At 42.2% G+C, this 17,162-nt stretch overlaps 3 protein-coding genes across 3 annotated transcripts; 1 reads left to right on the forward strand and 2 right to left on the reverse strand.

Annotated features, from left to right (window-relative positions):
- Positions 1–243: 243 nt before the first annotated feature.
- On the reverse strand, positions 244–3,856 carry EAF01_003830 (uncharacterized protein; the record flags this gene model as incomplete). The annotated part of the gene is made up of 2 exons (XM_038912084.1): positions 244–3,234; positions 3,284–3,856. The coding sequence occupies 2 exons, from the start codon at positions 3,854–3,856 to the stop codon at positions 244–246; spliced, it is 3,564 nt and encodes a 1,187-aa protein (XP_038771768.1).
- A 6,623-nt stretch (positions 3,857–10,479) lies between these two features.
- EAF01_003831 (uncharacterized protein) lies at positions 10,480–11,056 on the forward strand (the record flags this gene model as incomplete). Its single annotated transcript, XM_038912085.1, has 2 exons — positions 10,480–10,486; positions 10,806–11,056. 2 exons carry the CDS (start codon positions 10,480–10,482, stop codon positions 11,054–11,056), a joined length of 258 nt encoding a protein of 85 aa, XP_038771769.1.
- A 2,134-nt stretch (positions 11,057–13,190) lies between these two features.
- On the reverse strand, positions 13,191–16,111 carry EAF01_003832 (uncharacterized protein). Its single transcript, XM_038912086.1, has 2 exons — positions 13,518–16,111; positions 13,191–13,464 (listed from the first exon to the last, which is right to left on the reverse strand). Exon 1 carries the CDS (start codon positions 14,729–14,731, stop codon positions 14,504–14,506), a length of 228 nt encoding a protein of 75 aa, XP_038771770.1. The 5' UTR covers positions 14,732–16,111; the 3' UTR covers positions 13,191–13,464; positions 13,518–14,503.
- Positions 16,112–17,162: the final 1,051 nt, after the last annotated feature.

The following is a 17,162-nucleotide window of genomic DNA, read 5'->3' on the forward strand; positions in this document are numbered from 1 at the left end:
GGTATTCAAGTATGTAAAAAGTTGTAATGCGAAACAATTCAAAAGGGACAGCCATCGCTTCCATGAGCTACCTGTCAAGAACGCCGTGTATAACTCCTAAGGGTAAAAAGATCATTCGCTAAAACGCTATTCAAAGTGCGGGGGGTATCAAATCAACTGAATATCATGATGATGTGTGTATAATGTGTTCCGAATCCGGAGTAAGTGCGAATGATGAAGGTCGAGAATAATATCAAAGAATGTTTAAATGGGTGTTTGTACTTTGTCTTTTGAGTGAGTCCATCCGAAAAGATCAAATTTGTCCTTTCCATGCAAAGAGCCGAAAGAGACTGCCGAGTCCACAGGACTGGGTCTCGTAACCAAGACATCGCGTGGCTCTAAAAGTAATGACTTTCGGTAGTATTGCTGAACGTTCTCATTATCCGAGGCGGATTTGACGTGAACAATTTGTGCTTGAAGCCACTCCTGAAGTTCCGGAACTTCTGCTAGGCGATAAGGGATTTGGAAACGTTGTAGTTCGCCGATAATTTTAGCCGTGCGAGTATGTTTGTCAAAGTTAATGACAGTTGTGCCGTCAGCCAATTGCTTTGTAGATGGGTTACCAGCATCGACAAATGTCAAATCTGTGAGGTAGGTACCAACAAATGGAAGGCATGGAGGAACATGGTCATGGAGTCTACGTCGAAGGCAGGCGTAATTCTTCTCTGGCTCCACAATTGCTTGTAGCCCCTTGAGCATTTCCTTTCGCTTTTGAGATACCAAGTCCCAAGTTTTCTTCAATCTAACAATAGTAGATGAATTAAGCGAGCAGATAATCGCCATCAACGAATCATAATTGTTGAGCTTGAGGCATTCATGCGCAATTTTGATCCAGTGCTTGATGATAATGGCTCTCTTTTTAACGTCGTCGTGTTGCAAGATAGTGTCAGCGACAAGGTTAGAAAGATCTGTTGACAACGTCGACATAGCTCTAACATTTACCGCGCATGAGCCACCCTTTCTGGCCTTAGTCCATGCAGCTCCAAGAAGTTCATCTGGCATAATGGAGCAAAAGATGTTCATCTCCTTGATGGTTAATTGACGGGCCAATTCAAGTGGATCAAACTCGAGAATAGAGGGATTGCTACCACCCATTTTCCAGTTCTTCAAAACTGCGGCTTGGCTTTTTGTTATAACGACAGGAGGGACTGGGACATCGGCTGGTACATATTGACCGAGAGATGTGCTCGTCTTTCCAATTGAAGAAACGAGCCTTGGCACTAGAGGTCCATCCATAGAAGATACCTTTTGAGCCAACTCTGAAAGTCGTTTACCAGCTGCGGGAAGAGCAGCCTTAAGTTTATCATCCGCGAAGTCTTCGATGATGGAGAGCGCAGCGTAATCAGAGGCCTTTCTCCAATGAGATTCCAGCCAGCCCTTGAATACATTGTAAACTCTTAACCTTACCGGTCCTGCGATATGAGGACTCTCGACAACATATTCAAAGCGATCAATCAGAGCTGTGGCAAGCTCAACGGGAGACGCGAATAATCTGAAGGTAAGGTAAAAGGTTGAAACAAACATTGAGTCGGGTGTTGAATCGTGTGTAGTAAGCCGTTCTACCAATGCCGCCAGTGAACCACCGGTAATTTGACCCTCTTTGTTCTGTAGTAGCTCGTGTGCGAACGTCTTCTCAAGCATTTTCGATTCGAGATCATATGGATCATCGGCGAATGTTGATTGGCTTTCAGTCATGCTGATACTTGACAAAGATGGCTGACTTCTGGGTTTGTAAGATGTTAGATCTGGAGTAGTCGCCCTAGTAGAAGTTTGCGAAACCATGCTCATCTCCGAATCGCGTGTATAACTACTACTAGCTCCGGTGCTGGACACTGCGATACTGCCTGATCTATATGATTGAAATTCTCCATCGCTTGTCGAGTTACGATCGGAAGGACTATAATCTTCTTGGCTCATCAGAGGAGCACCCATTTTTGGTAGCGGGGGTAGAATGGAGGTGTTCGAAAGTCGATTCGACATTCGGTTGGTTTCTGCCGCAGGCGAAGAGCTAAGGGGTATCTCTGGTAATGGTTTCTCGTAAACATCTGGAATGACTAGAGGTGGTGGAGGAGGACGCGATGAAGGCTGATCTGGTACGGCAACATTAACTTCGGCGCTTCGTGTCGCTTGTTCGACTGTGCCATCTATCGAGGCGATGTTAATTCCAAGACCTTCGACTGGTTCGAATTCGAAGTCGCCAATTCGCTCAATCACAAACTTGGTCTTTGCTACCACTTCTCCAGCAGCTTTGACACACCCTGTGGCCGCCATTAGTAACCCCCCATTTTGTTGAGCCATTACAACATCGTCTTCATCAACACCCGATGAGCTAATTATATCCCGAGCTGCCAACGCCAATTTACTGATTCTGTCATACATTGCGTTCCGAGCATTGTTCAACGAGTCGGCACTCTGGCTGTCGTGAGCACATACTGCTTCGACTACAATCAATAAACCTTGGCCAGCAGTTACTGACTGCCTAACTGACGACAGCAAATCTTGAGAAGATTGGCTTTGTAGATGAAGCCTTCCGATGAATGATCCCAAATATGAGAGAAATGTATCGTGACTAGAGTTTAATCTCTCAGAAACAAGATTTTGGCGTTGTTCAGCGGGTACAGGGGCTATAAGTGAAACACGGTGAGATACGGAAGCCCTGTTAGCCCGATTCGAAGAAATGGATAACGGACGCGATGTTACGGCTGGGTACGCAGTCGATATCCGTTTGTATGACTTTCGTTTGCTTTGCTCTTCCGATTGCAGGGAACTGGAAGCGACGCTCGTCGAACTTCGGATAGAGCTTCTGTGAGTTGCCGTGTCGTATGCAGGGTCTGTATGCGGTGTCCCGCTAAATGACGTCGAGTCCGCTGGTGGAGTAGGTGGAACATATGATTCCTCAGTAACGGTTGTCATGACTCTATGGACGGCCTGTCGTATTTTCGCATCCTCATCCAAATTGTCCAAGAATTTTATACCTCTCACAACAATTTTGAAAGCTTTCAAAATCATCTCATCGATAACATCGTTTACAGTCTCCCTGGCTGCTCCCACTGAGGAACAGGTAGCAAAATCCTGCAATTGTTTGGCGGTTTTGACCAGGGCCGATAAATCGGATAAAAGAGCCTTTCTATTCTTTCGGATGTTATCGTTCGTCTGTACAATCGGTGATTCACGAGTGAGGCAATTCGATTTTTCCTTTTTCCATATTAGCAAGCAGGATTCAGAGAAATTAGTTGATTCTTACTAGTAAATATCTAACTCCTGCGATAATGCCTCGCATGAATTGTTGGTTGCCGAATATCTCACTGTCACTAGTTAAACCACTCCGTAAGAGATCCCAAAAGTTTAACAATGCCTTTAATAAATTCCTCATGGAATCCGGATCGTAGGCTTCACAATAGTTGGTGGGCAACCAACCACGCGCGCCAGAAACAAGTAGTGTCCCGTCTGCCCAACCATTGGTGTGTATTGAATGCACTAAGACCACATCCCCTTCGTTTAGTGGAAGCGTGACCGTAGAATCCGAAATAGCATATTCGGGGTGGAAAGGGTAAAACGCCCTGAGAAAGCTGTGAAATACCGGAGGAGGCTCCATCTGATTTAGATTTTCTTGAGAACCATTGGGAGTGGCGGGGGGCGTGATTTGTGATTGACTTCCTGTTGAAGCTGTTCGATTACTACTTCTGGATGAAGTGTTTCTTTTGTGTTTTGAGGATGATGCGTTGCTATTTCCGCGCGGTCGACCTTTATGTATTGTAAGTGGTGCTACCTGTGCACTCGTTCGCTTGGAATGCTCAGACTCCTGCGAATTCACCATGATGATCCGCCTCTCAAAGATACCATGGGTGTTTCCTATCAATACCCCAGTTGAATGGATTGGGGTAGATTTGCAAATTGCAGTTATATCGAATGTGCCAAGACGACGTCCAGACTTTGAATCCTAGGATTCAATATGACCCAATGAGAGAATAATCTGAAAGTTTTGCGATGCGATTGTGTTGCTTTTGTTTTGATGTTGTTTCTCCCAATGCTTCCTCTGTAGAATCGACCTCTATATCCGTCGAACGGTAAACACAATCTGATAATGACAGTGGAGATTAGCAAGAACCCTTTGGATAAGGATCAAGTGTTGTTTTGGTTATGGAGAGGAATGAGGAGTGGGGGATGTGTGGAATGTCATGTCATTCTGAGGAAGCTTGACTGGGATAAAGAGGTGCATACCAAAATTGGCTGAACCTTGGTCTCGGGAGAGACTTACCAATGAAAAAGTCGATTCTCGTAAGTGACTACCAATACTCGAAGGAAAAAAAAAAAAAGGGAAAAGCGATCGTGTTTCCTTGTGATGTTTCGTATTCAAGGAAGAAGAGTCGTGTATGTTTGATGTCTGGCTTAAATAATTAAGTCGTCGTTGTGGTGAGTGGTGCCGACTAGGAAAGCTTAGTTGACAAGACTGAAGGACCCTGAATCGCAATAAACTTTATGCCACGCGGGAAAAGTTTATTAAAGTCGGGGACGCAATGGACTTTGACACCAGTTGACAGCAAAGAAGTTAGTGTATCAAGTCCAGAGATTTAAGAGCCCTTGATGTGCGGCCGTCGATTTGTCAATCACACTGGGGTGGTCTCGGATGCACTTATGTGGCTATGATTTTTGTGATGCTCCAAACGCGAGAAATCAATGCGTTGAAACTTGAATTGTCAAAAAAAGGAAATCGAAGAATCGGATCGAGACTGGGAGAGGCAATACAATAAACCCCACCCTCTTTGCTCAGTTGTAAGTAAGTTTTGTAACTCTGGCACGGCAAGAGGACAAAAGTAAAGGAAGGAGGGAAGGAAGGATGAATATAGATATGTATGTAAGTAGGATGTAAGTAGGATGTGTGTGTATATGTATGGATGTATGGATGTATGGATGTGTGTATGTGTGTATGTGTGTGTGTGCAGAATATGCAGGAAATCCAAATTGATTTGATTTGTGAGGTGCAAGTAAGAGGAACCTAAGGTAAAAGGTACTTGTACTTAACACCAGCTACCTTCAGGGTTGTTAAGGTGGGTGGTGAGTGGATGGTGTATCTTGGTAGTGTTAGGTGTTGGATATTGGGTGTTATGTCCTTGGGTGTACGAGGAAGATGGTATGGGATGGGATGGGATGGGATGGGATGGTATGGATGATGCACAGATATAATGCAAGGGTTCAAGGAATTGACTCGGTCGATCGATTTTTCTTCGCATATGCAACCCTTCCTTCTTCTCTTTTCTCTTGAAGGCTTTGAGAGAAAAGAATCCAATGGTAAAAAGTAGGTAATAGTCAATAAATGAACGAATGAACGAATGAATGAAGTGAAGTGAAGTGAAGTGAAGTGAAGTGAAGTGAGGGAAATCGAGTCGAGGTTTGCGGAGAAAGACTGCTTGTTTTGAACCTTTTTCAATTGATGGGAAGAGATCCAATCGAATTCATTCGTAGACACCTCTTATATGAAGATGTGGTCGGTCACGTTGGCCGCCTGTCGCTGTGTGGTACTCTTGATAGTCGTTCTTGGTTGTAGCTGGAGATGTCGATGTCTTGATGTTGATCTCAATGTCACTGTCACTGTCAATGTAATTGAAGTGGTAGTTGTGGCGGGAGTCGAAGTGAATGTCGTATTCGAGAGAACCGGTGGAAGAAATTCGCCCTCTTCCCTCTACTCCCACTTCCTCGCTATCGCTCACCCTCACTCTCACTATATCTCGCACTCTCAATCTCAATCTCAATCTCAATCTCACTCTCAATCTCACTCTCTTTTTCTTTTACTCAAGGACCACTATCTTCCTTTTGGCGGAGTTCCTAGGTTGGTACTTCTTCTCTTACCTTGTAATGAAATGGATCCCCCAGATTTGGGAAGTTGTGCACCGTGCAAACAGGAAATCTACCTAGGTAGTTGTAAATGTGGAATTCTGGTGGATGTCGTGGTGGATTTCAGAGCTTAGATTTTAATTCGATGATTTCTTTTGACGTTTGGTGTTGACAGATTCTTGAGGGAACGAGGTACCCTCTACACTGACCATGATGGATGCAATGTAATAATGAGAATGTAGGACTTTCCGCACTTTTCAACTCTTTGGATTGACTTTATTCTCTATTTCCTCTTCTCCGCTACTGGCATATCTTTTAGTCTAATCATCATTATTATGAAGAGAGAAAAACCTTAACAAGGATTTCTAATGGATTTCTAATTGATTTCTAATTGATTTCCTCTGATTTTCTGGTAACGGTCCAAGGAGACGGTTGTAACGTGTAATAATACTCGTATATGAGATATCTTAATTTTTTGGTGGCTTTCCAGTAGGGACGAAATGCTGTTCACAGGACAGCTTTCCCCTATTCTATCATATCAAGAAGAGTCCTGGATTATCTTCTTCTTCTTCTCCTCCTCCAATTATATGACCTTTTCCATCCACCGACTAAACAGTAAGGATATGGAAACTAAGGTTTAATGATTAATCAGTTAGTTCTACGGAGTACACAGTACGAAGCCACATTAACAAGGATTCGAGCTTTTTTCCTGTTACTTCGACGACCGATTGATTGACTGTTGGACAATTTTTCTACCATTTTCCCTAGCTTCACCTGTTCGAACCTTGTCGCTGCTCTTTGCTTCTTTTTTCCCTCTTCAATAAGAGATGCACGCTCGGCAAGTTAATTCGATTCGATATGCAAGGGCTGCTCGTGAGATTTAGTGGAGTAAGAGAACGCCGAAAGAGGGAGTGACGAAACGGCCGCACATACCAATTACAGGCCTGTGCCTGGGCTGCGCTTTGCTGGATTGACGGTGGGTGTAGGATTCTCGGGTTTGCAAAGAACCAATTGATGGGAGTGAAAATGGCAAGGAGGAGGCAGTGAAGGGGTTACGAATTGCTGAACTAGAGAATGCGAGAATGTTATGAATAAAAAGGTAAAGAGAGAGAACTAAAAAGCACTCCCACGAATCGAATCGAATTGATACTTGGAAAATTCAAATAAATTCAATATCAATGGCATTCGATTCTAGTCTCGATTCTAATCCGAGTTCTATTGTTTCGTGAAGTACATGACAGGGAAATATTCGAATGGATTTGGAGGAAAGTCACGCAAGAGGGAGGGGTCCATCAGTCCAGTTTTGGCATTGTTGAGAGTATCCTACAGGGCCAGGCATTGCGATAGGTTGACGAAACAAAAGCACCTAGCCATGATCAACCAGTTCTCAGATCGATACCTTTCTTCAAGGCATGATATTGATGATGTCTGTTCCCCTCCATGTGATGCGAAGAAAGACGTTGATTCTCCTTCAGCTCTACGCTGTATTTCATGCTTATTCAGGGAGCGATCAAGGAGTAAATACAAGGCAAGGTATTTTATAGGTCAAATCGTGTGATATTGAAATCATATGTGCTTCATAATCCATTTTCCCTTTTCAGGCCAATGCTGAAGGGATAATCGAAGGAACTTCATTCACAGGGGCTCTTGATTGGTAGCAATAATTTAAATTCTTCCCCCCATTTCTGTCCTATTTGGGGTAATACTCGGGGGTCTAACAGCTCCCCTTGACAGAACCCTTCGAGGTGCCGGCGTACTGTGCTCCATCGAGTCTTGGAGCCTGCGCGTCTTTTTGATATCTATCTTGCCCTTAAGGCGCAGCGAAGTATCTGTCCCTAACAATTGCTGAATGTATGAAAATAGTTATGGGTGTTCGTCTAGACTGAGACAACTTTGAGAAATGGGGACGATATTTCCTGATTCCTGGAAACGAGAGAGAATCAAGTTGTGCAGCTTCTCATGTTGTGTAGTATCAGGTACCAGAAAATACCTTTCTACTTTCTTCTTTCAAACTCTCATGCTCAGCTACAGCAGGTTCTCAACCATGGATTGGACCTCACACAGACCCTACATGATGTATGCTACATAAATATACATACGTACACGTTGACGTCGTAGCAGATGAACTAGACAATATCCTTGGCTGGAGTTATTCACGTCTCCTGTTTTTGTGTATCATTGACAGCCTCACGATAATCTAGAGGTCGGAAGTATATCTGCCCAAAAGGCCATTTTTCCATCGTTCCAACAAATCATGTTACAAGTGTGGTTACAGCAGCATTTACGTTTCAATATATCGATCGACGTGGGATATTTGTATCGGAACTCTTCTTTTACTTCGATCCGATTGAATACAATCTACATGCAGTGCAGTCATAGTGTGTGTGGTTGCCGCCATACTTTTTCCCTTGACTATGAGTGTTAATGTTATGAGATTTTGTATCTCCGTCCCCACCACCTCTTCCTTTTATTTTATCTTTGGAACTTTATTCATGATAGAAGTGCGCGGTCAGATTCATTTGTAAGGAATCATCGACGTCCTCCATTTACGAGGTAATCAATCCGCAAAAGAAACATCTAATCAGCGTGCCAACGTTCAAGCAATTTCGCCTATATCCGAAAAGTTGGGGATGCCATCGCCACTGGCTAGAGTTGTCTCTTTTCGTATTCTGTTCTGTTCTCTTTCCATTAGCTAAGCGGGGAGTCGGGAACCACCATGGACCCTTTTCATCAGTTCGAGCTTGGGGCGTATTCAAGGTTCATGAGACATTTCTAGGATTTTCCAGGATTCCCACATCCTAGCCATCGCCGTTCCATGCAGCCTCACTGTAGCCAATTTTGGACCTGCGCACGTTCCCCAGGATTATTTCGGGGTTCGGTCCTATATGAGGAAACAACATCCACCTTTCAAAATGGCACCCAGTTCCTATCCAGTAACGGCACGGTTCGGGATCAGATAGTATCAGTCCAGGGTGGAAAATGGTTGGTTCACTTCTCGGGATTGTTACCTTGTGGTTACAATCCGTCCAACTACTTCCTTCCGACTGGCTTGGGTTACTATCAGATATCTTCAACACAACGTTCAAAAGATTCTGATACTGTACCGATGCTGATAATTGTCCGAACCCGTCACACAACATGATGATCTGGATTCTGTCCGTCTTGCTTTGTCTTTGTCTAACATGACCTTGTTTCGAACGTGAAAGAGCTCAAGGTGATCGAGTGCGAATCAAACACGTGCGGTTTCATTCTTCTATGGACCCGTTTCCCGCATTGTTAATATAATTAAATCTATCATGTTGACGAGTTCTCCAATAGCTTCATTTTTGACAGCGGGTAAGATATCTTAGCTGGAGGACCAAGCCAAACCTTAGTCACGACTTTACCATTTCGGAAAACCAAAATCGTCACGCCTTGATATGCTGGACTAAGTTGGACCCCTCATTTTCTTGCCACCCCTATTTTGGGCCACCTTTATAAATCAAAAAGTGCTTTTTTCGGTTTATTAATATCTCTATCAAAATATGAGATGATTTACTGAAGATTAATATATATATAATACAGATCATTTTAAGCTTATTCTAAAAATTAGATTTTTAGGACTTTTCTGAATTGATTTTTAAGGTTTTATAATATCGATCTTTAAATTCGTATGAGAATTATATATAAATTTGAAAACTTTTTTTGAATCTTTGATAACTTTTTAATTAAAATTAATGATAAAAAAACCACTATATAATTTTCAAAGTTTGAAATTTGAATCTATATAACCGTCTTCTAAAAAATTCGAAAAAATGAATAATTATAGAAATAGATATTAAATAAGAGTAAATAATCTTTATAGTTTCGAAAGTATTTCTATAAATACTCATTTATTAAAAGAATTTAAAGAATTTCTCAGAGCTAGTGTATTATAAATTTTCAATAAAAATAAATAGTATATTTTTAAAAGAAATTAATAAAAGACTATTAAAGGTTTCTACAATAAATATTGAAATTTATATATAATTCTTATATAAATTTAAAAATCGATATTTTAAAGCTTCAGATCTTCATTTAAAAGAATCTCAGAAATCTGAAAATTTCAAAACAAGCTTAAAACGATCTAAATTTTATATATACAACACCTTAATAAATTCTATCGATAAATAAGAAAGTTTTTATTATTATTTTGAATAATAAAAAGTGACTTAAAACAGGGGTGGCTAGAAAATAGGATACCCGACTTACCTTCTGAATATCACTTGCTCACTTATTCATATTGAGCAAAATTATGAGATCAATGTGGATAGGATCTTCATGATCATCAACAACTTTATGTCTATTTAATGGGCATTATGGATACGTGAATTTCGCGCTTAGACAAATTTACATTGAGACCTACATCGGCATTCTTACGGTAGTCGCCGTTACGTCCGCCTGGAAATGTTTTGGGTATAGGACGGGTCAGAATATGACGATCTTCCCACAGAAATCATGATGTGATGTGATGTGAAGCAAGCGAGCCAGAGCCAAGAAAAACGGGCAACCTCAGTGTTGACAATAATCAGCAGAAGCAGGGGAAATCCAAGCTCCCGAGCTCCAAATCCATTTAGATTTGCACCCGTCATGTTAAGTAAGTAAGTATGTATGTATGCATGTATGTATGTAATAAGATGCTGTATCTTTACTATCTAATAATGCTCATCGCGATGAAAATACTCACATCCACTCATTCTTCGATTTTCTTCACTTCACCATCACAGACGGCCCGCAATACGTGATCATACCGTGCAAACTCAAGTAAACCCCACGCGAACAGGTATCTGATCAACCATAATCGTCGAGCAGCATTATCACCTTGCATATCTTACCATCTACACTACACAACATGAGCCAACCCACCAGCATCAGGATTCAGGTCTTGGAGAATCGAAAAGCATGTGACTGAAAAGGTTCCAATGTGAACAAGGCTAATCTCTTCGCAAAGGAGAAAGTAACCCCAAAAACCTTCCCCGTGCCAAGAAGCAGACATGATCATTATCATGATGCTATGTTCCGAATCCTTTCGGAGCAAAGCAGTGATATTGAGATTGACATGGGACGGAGATTTGGGGGTTCCCCTCCAGATGCGCCACCAACACACATAGAGACATACGAATTACCATACCCTCCCGCTTCCACACTGTATGGTGAGAACGAATAGAAGGATTTCCAGAACGTGGGATGCGTACAGCTTGGCTTGAACGACTTTTCTTCCTCAGGACGTTGCTAATTGAAAAGCCACCAACATATATTCGACTTCACATCTGAACGCAATAACTTTTTAAAAAGATAATTGGGAGCATTCTCAACACTCTGGAATTTTAGATACATTAGTATAGTATCGAAGTATCAAAATATGATACGAGATTTAGATGTTCCGGTCTCTCAAATAGACCTCTCTATTCTTTTTGGCGCTCCAATAACAATATAACCACTGCTGCGCGTTGAGGTTAAGTCGTACTGTAGGACCTAGTAGGCTAGAGTACAGCATACATACAAACATACTCCAAACCCCAAATCGCACATGAATACTCCCCTAAGTACCCCCACATCGCCCACTCACAAGCCTTACCAAACATCATCCCACCACTACAACATAAATAAAATCTGTAGCTGGACGAATTCGGTAATGGTATGCACACGTTCACGCCCACGCACACGCACTCCCGCACTATGCTCGCAAAGTTTACCTGAATGCTTAATCTTATTCTTATAATGGATGGCGAATGCTTTTTCCTTTTTGTTTGGTGGTGGATGGTGATTATCTTATGGGTAGGGGTGGGAAGTATGCGGGGATGCTTAGGGTTTGAAAGGTTGGTTCGTTCGTAGCGAAAGTATGTAACTATTGCACGTACGTATGTATATATTTGGATGGATATGCATGTACACAGCGATACAGCGGATCTCATGTAGGTACCGTATTGTGTGTATTTGCCTCGCTTGCCTGATATACGTTTGGAGCTGGAGCATAAAGAAGTGCGAAACGTATAATGCCAGGAACATGTGACTGAACCACTAATAACCTAATTTGATAAGGTTCATCAGATTCGGAGAATTTCTGGGATTTGGAAGGAATATTCAAGAAGTTGAATGTGTTCCATCCCTTTTTTTCCGTTTGGAACAAGGAAATTGAGTTCGAGATGGGTGAATCAGTGGGAAATTCCCCTTATATCAATCTAAGGGTTACTGGTAGACATGCAACGATACTATTTTTAATGGGACCCTACCCAATATATACTCCCTCGAGGACTCTTATGATAAGATTGCCTTTGCAAGGAGCATCAGAAACAAGTACACAGTTTGTAACATAATCTTGGTACCTGACGTAGCTTCCTAGATCCCACAAGCTTGTTTTTCCTCGGATTGTCCTTACATTTTCCACATCAGGACTCTTGTTACGGAGTATAATTTATCAAACAAGTATTCTGGAAATGCTTCGCCTCAAAAGGTCTCACCCAGTACTTTGGCTCTGGAAATTGCCCAGTTCCATCGCCAAATGAAAGGCCCGTCGGCCCATCGGCTTATCCCGAAAAGCAAGAACCGTTTTTCGAACAAAACAAGGAAAGACTGGAGACCGAATAAGAGATCATAAAGAGAAACGTGCGTGAGAAAATTGCATTCATTTTTCTGGGCAATTCGTTGGGTCATTGATACGAGATGGAAAGGCGGAATCTGTGTACCGCGAGATATTATGGGGATGTCTGGGACAAAGCCGGGCTGCGTGAGAGTGCTTTTATGGGGTGTCGTTTTGCCTCTATTGGTTGGATCGCCAGGGGCTTGCTCTTAAGGATGTCCGAAATATGGACATCGTCGAATACGAATCTTCTCGAAACTTTCCAACCCACTTCCTCGATTCTCATTCTCATTCTAGAATGGAAGTTATGGTTATCGAAAAATACAAGCGCAGAAGTCTGTTAAGATTCCCATATCTCAAATCAGATACTCCGAATTCCAAGGGTCCGGCTTGGACTTTGATAGTGTGGATTTAGTTTACAGCTTTACACCATCACTAAAGAGATAGGCGGACCCCTAAGCTAAGGCCCTAAAGGATGGGGTTTTCAGAGGCATCACTATATCCCGTGTTTAGCCTCTCAAGCCTTGGAGACTTATTTAGCAGTCTAAATAAGTCTCCTCTTACCGCATGATCGTCGTGTTAGCTTCTCACCATGGCGTCGAGATTGGCATCGCGAGTTAAATGTCACGTTTTACCCATGCTTATTGCTTGGTAGTGATGAAGTAATTTTCTTCAGTTCTGTGGCGAAGGCAGTTAGTTTCAATGTCTCGTGCCTATGTGCTTTTTTCGGATTGAAGGTTAGCATGTGGCTATTCTGTTGTCTAGCCTTTCGTCTATGATTCCTATGAATCATCGTCAACACTACCTACGCAGTAGGGGTCTTCCTAAGATAAAATCTCCTAGTCTTCAAGGAAAAGACACCACACACATCTTCGAACACTGACTTCCTAACACAACTCCCAAGAAAAACACGGCACGCAGTTCTGATGATCCCGAATTACTTCCATTCTCTCCTAGCGATTTCGATCTAGTACTTCTCCATTGTTACCGCCACACTACCCACATTAGCATTCTTTTCCCGATGACAATCAAAGGAGTCTTGTCTTACAAATTGACTCATGAGCCACAACTCCACAACTCGAAAGAACTGCCGGAACGGCATTGGGTTAAAGTTCCTGTTTGGAGAAAGGAAAGGGTATATCTTACGATGATCTTTGTAGAGAGATCATCATAATCTAAAACCCATCCGAAACAATCTCAGTTCCTAGATCTCCATCTTCTTATTCCGCTATCATCGGGAACCTGAGTCATTGTGCGAATTGATATCATACTATCTTCTATGTTTCATTCTTTGCACATGTAATGATATCGCATTTCAATTCCTCGTGAGCGGATTCTCGTTTCACCATCTTTCTCCAAAATTTAATTAGTATCCCTATGGGTATGGGATATCAGTGCGTAATGTTGCTATCACCAATCATGTTGCGCACATACGAACGCACGTACGCTCACTTATATACCATTTCACACTTGCGTTCATCTCTTCTCAAGCGGCGCCCATTTTTGTTTGACAGACGCCGTCTTGTACTAAGCGTAATGTTGGGGTCCTCCCAGCTGTCAACTCCAACTCGAAACGACGAGTCTGGTTCTTGGAGTCTTAGTTATCTTTCTTTTGTTTGCGGAGGAAACATAATTGGTGAGGCGGAATTCATGTTATCCTTGTTTTTGTTGCACATGGTGCACTGCGATTGATATCTCCACTCTCCTGCATCATCTACGAGTCATTCCTTTTTTCCATGCCCTACTCTTCCGCGCGGATCCTTCCGCCGCTTAACTTTTTGCACTGCACATTAAGCAAAAGTCTTGTTCCCGCCCGCACTCATACATCATTTACGTAACTCTTTCAAGTGAAAAGTATCTTGCAGAATTATAGTTCTCAAGACTCCAATCACGTCAGATATCTTCCCAGCGCATCATACAGCAAATAATGTCACATCACTTAATTTGAGCTCGAAAACGCAATCCAGTAGTTTGCAAAGAATATCCATGATTCATCATGATCTACAACGAAAATCATACTCTATTAGTGCACGGTTATAAGATCCTCACATATAGGTCTAGAAGCCTTTCCGTCTGGCCTAATTCGCTAGCCTTTTCTCCTGCCATAGGCCGCACGCAGACATATTTGTGCAATGCCCTGTTTTTGAAGAATCGTTCTCGACACAAATTTTGTGACTTGCATATTATGACGATCAGAGCTTTGATAGGCTGGGATTGGGAAGCATGACAAAAGGGGCGGCGGGGAAGTGATTCATATTGCATGCATGCAGGATCGATAATCGATAAAGCACCAGCCGCAGCGGGATCTTTCTTCCGGGACGCGTCGGGGCCTCCGGGAGGTGGTTGATGGGGGTTTGATCGTCGTGTGAATATGGGCGGGTGAAAGATGTGATTATTGTCTTCTTTGAATTCATATCTGGATCCGTGGAGATTGGACTGGTAGGATTTATCAATATTCTTCAGAGTAGTACTCTCCGAGCCCAATATTTAAGCTTACGCAGAATATGGTTGTCTTATACCCAAATTCTCTGTTGGTGTCGTGGTATTATTAGATGGGGATGAGAGTCTTAGTCTCGGCTCTCGGTTTCCATGGCGTGCGATGTACTTACTCATTGGATTTGCAATAACATGACGGTAGAGTGGAGCGCCATCGAACTATCTCTTTCGCAATAGACAGAAATAAGCTTTACAAAGACCTCTCCGTTCCCCATTCCCATCAAATAACCAGGAAACAAATGTCGGTGCATCAACAAGGGCTCCCTGTCATTCATATTCATGCGTTGTATGCACGACACTATACTATGGGGATGAGTGCATGGCTCAGTAGTTCTCCATCTCAGGCTCAGAGCCCATGGGAAGAAGGAAAATCTCCATGGGAGATTTCGCTTTGATGATTGTTAGTTTTTAATCGTACTGGACTGAGTTTCTGTTGTGTGTGTGTCATGGTCTGGGTCTGTCATTTTATTCCAGCTCAAGAATCCATGCATGCAAAATGGTGAGTTGTAGATTTTTTTATAACTTACGTGGAAAAGAAAAAGAATCAGTGGAGAATGAGAATGTGAATGTGAATGTGAACAGTCTGGAAATTTGGATAAGAGGCTAAATATTCTACCTACCTACATATCTACTTACGAGGAGTGAGTACTATCCTGAAGGTTTATGGTGTTGAGATATCTACCCGGATGGGTAGATGGATAGATGGATGGATGGGTAGGAGATTAGGTACCTACAGTGATCGATAAGTAAGTATACTAGATAGAAGTATATTGATGATTATAGATAGATCGGAGCCCGGAGATAAGGTGAGGTGAGTGGGAGTGGCACTTTCGGAGGAAATCTCGGGATGAGAGGGGGCATGGAGGAATCGGATGGGATGGATAGCATTCAGTTATGAATGAAGATCGACGCTGGCTTTTCTCTTCAGATACTAATTGCTACAATGTTCGCGCCAGGAATATCATTTTCAGGTCTTGGAGTTTAGGTTTGATGTCTGCGGGATTGGGGATGGAGATGCTGCATGGCTTTTGGTGATTAGATGGATGGGTTCTGGGTTGAAGTTTAAGACTAGCTGGCGGGCTGGCTATGTCTTTTGTGGATTGGTAAGTGGGGTATTGAGATATATGCGTTTTGGAAATGAAATATATTCAAATCGTCGACTCTTTAATGTGTATTCAACGGGGCTCATCAGATGAATATTCTCCCCTGTAAATTCATTGCCGGTGTAATTGCAATACCTACACATGCCATATAATGGACTCTTTTCCTTAAAAAAACTTCCATTCTGAGCATCACATTTCCTTTCCCTGTAAATATAAAGCCCAGTTGGGCGTAGATAACACAAAGGTTTGATTTCCCTTCCAGATCATCAAAATACCTCGATTCTGGATGTTAGACCGGATGGACAGGAAATTATATCTTTGCCAGAAAGAGGTATTTTGTGGCTAAGTATCTGATGATGCACACTGTTTTTATGGAAGTTTATTTTCACTGTCGGAATTATGATTACGGTGTCGGATGTTATGCATCTTTTGACAATAAAAATATCCCCCTCTCCGACGTCTATTTTGGTATTCTCCTAGATAAACCTAGAATCATGTATCTTGCATTTCTACACGCGCAAAAAGAAGGATTAATCTTTGACTCTATAGCCGCTTCAACGAATACCGCACCTAACTACTGCTTCCGTTCAGAATCTCCTGCCCTGAGCATAAATAGTAGTGGGAAGAGGAAGATGTAGGGTTTTTATGCACCGAATTTCTAGCTCCGAGTGAAGATTTCCTGTTAGTGAAGAATGAAGTTTCCTCGAAGATTCGTGTGAGTGAATGTGCATTTATTAGACCTCTTGGAGAGCTTTACAAGCGGGGGAAGGGCGATTTAGTATACAAATCACTTATGTCCCCGAGGCTTTTAACTCTTTATACCATATAACTTAAGTGGGCAGTTTTTGAAAACTTGCTGTAGCGTTAATATTAGTATTGCGTTAGATTAGGATAGTTCTATTTGTATACGATAAGTTGACGCAGAGAATAGTGAATGGATGGTTGATTCTTTCAGCGGGGAGAACGGATGCTGCTGTATACTTTATAGTTGATGTTTGTTCGATTGTTGTTGTGGTTGTTGAGTGCCTGTTGCTAATGGAATGATCGATTGTCGGTGGTTTTTTGTTGTCAGAATTTAATGTATTGTTTTGAGG

The sequence above is a fragment of the Botrytis porri genome, assembly GCF_014898465.1.
Source record: "Botrytis porri strain MUCL 3234 chromosome Unknown BPOR_005, whole genome shotgun sequence".
Taxonomy (NCBI): Eukaryota; Fungi; Ascomycota; class Leotiomycetes; order Helotiales; family Sclerotiniaceae; genus Botrytis; species Botrytis porri.

Bases quoted from the DNA above. Each gene is read 5' to 3' on its own strand.
- EAF01_003832 (XM_038912086.1), bottom strand. From the start codon at position 14,731: ATGCAATATGAATCACTTCCCCGCCGCCCCTTTTGTCATGCTTCCCAA.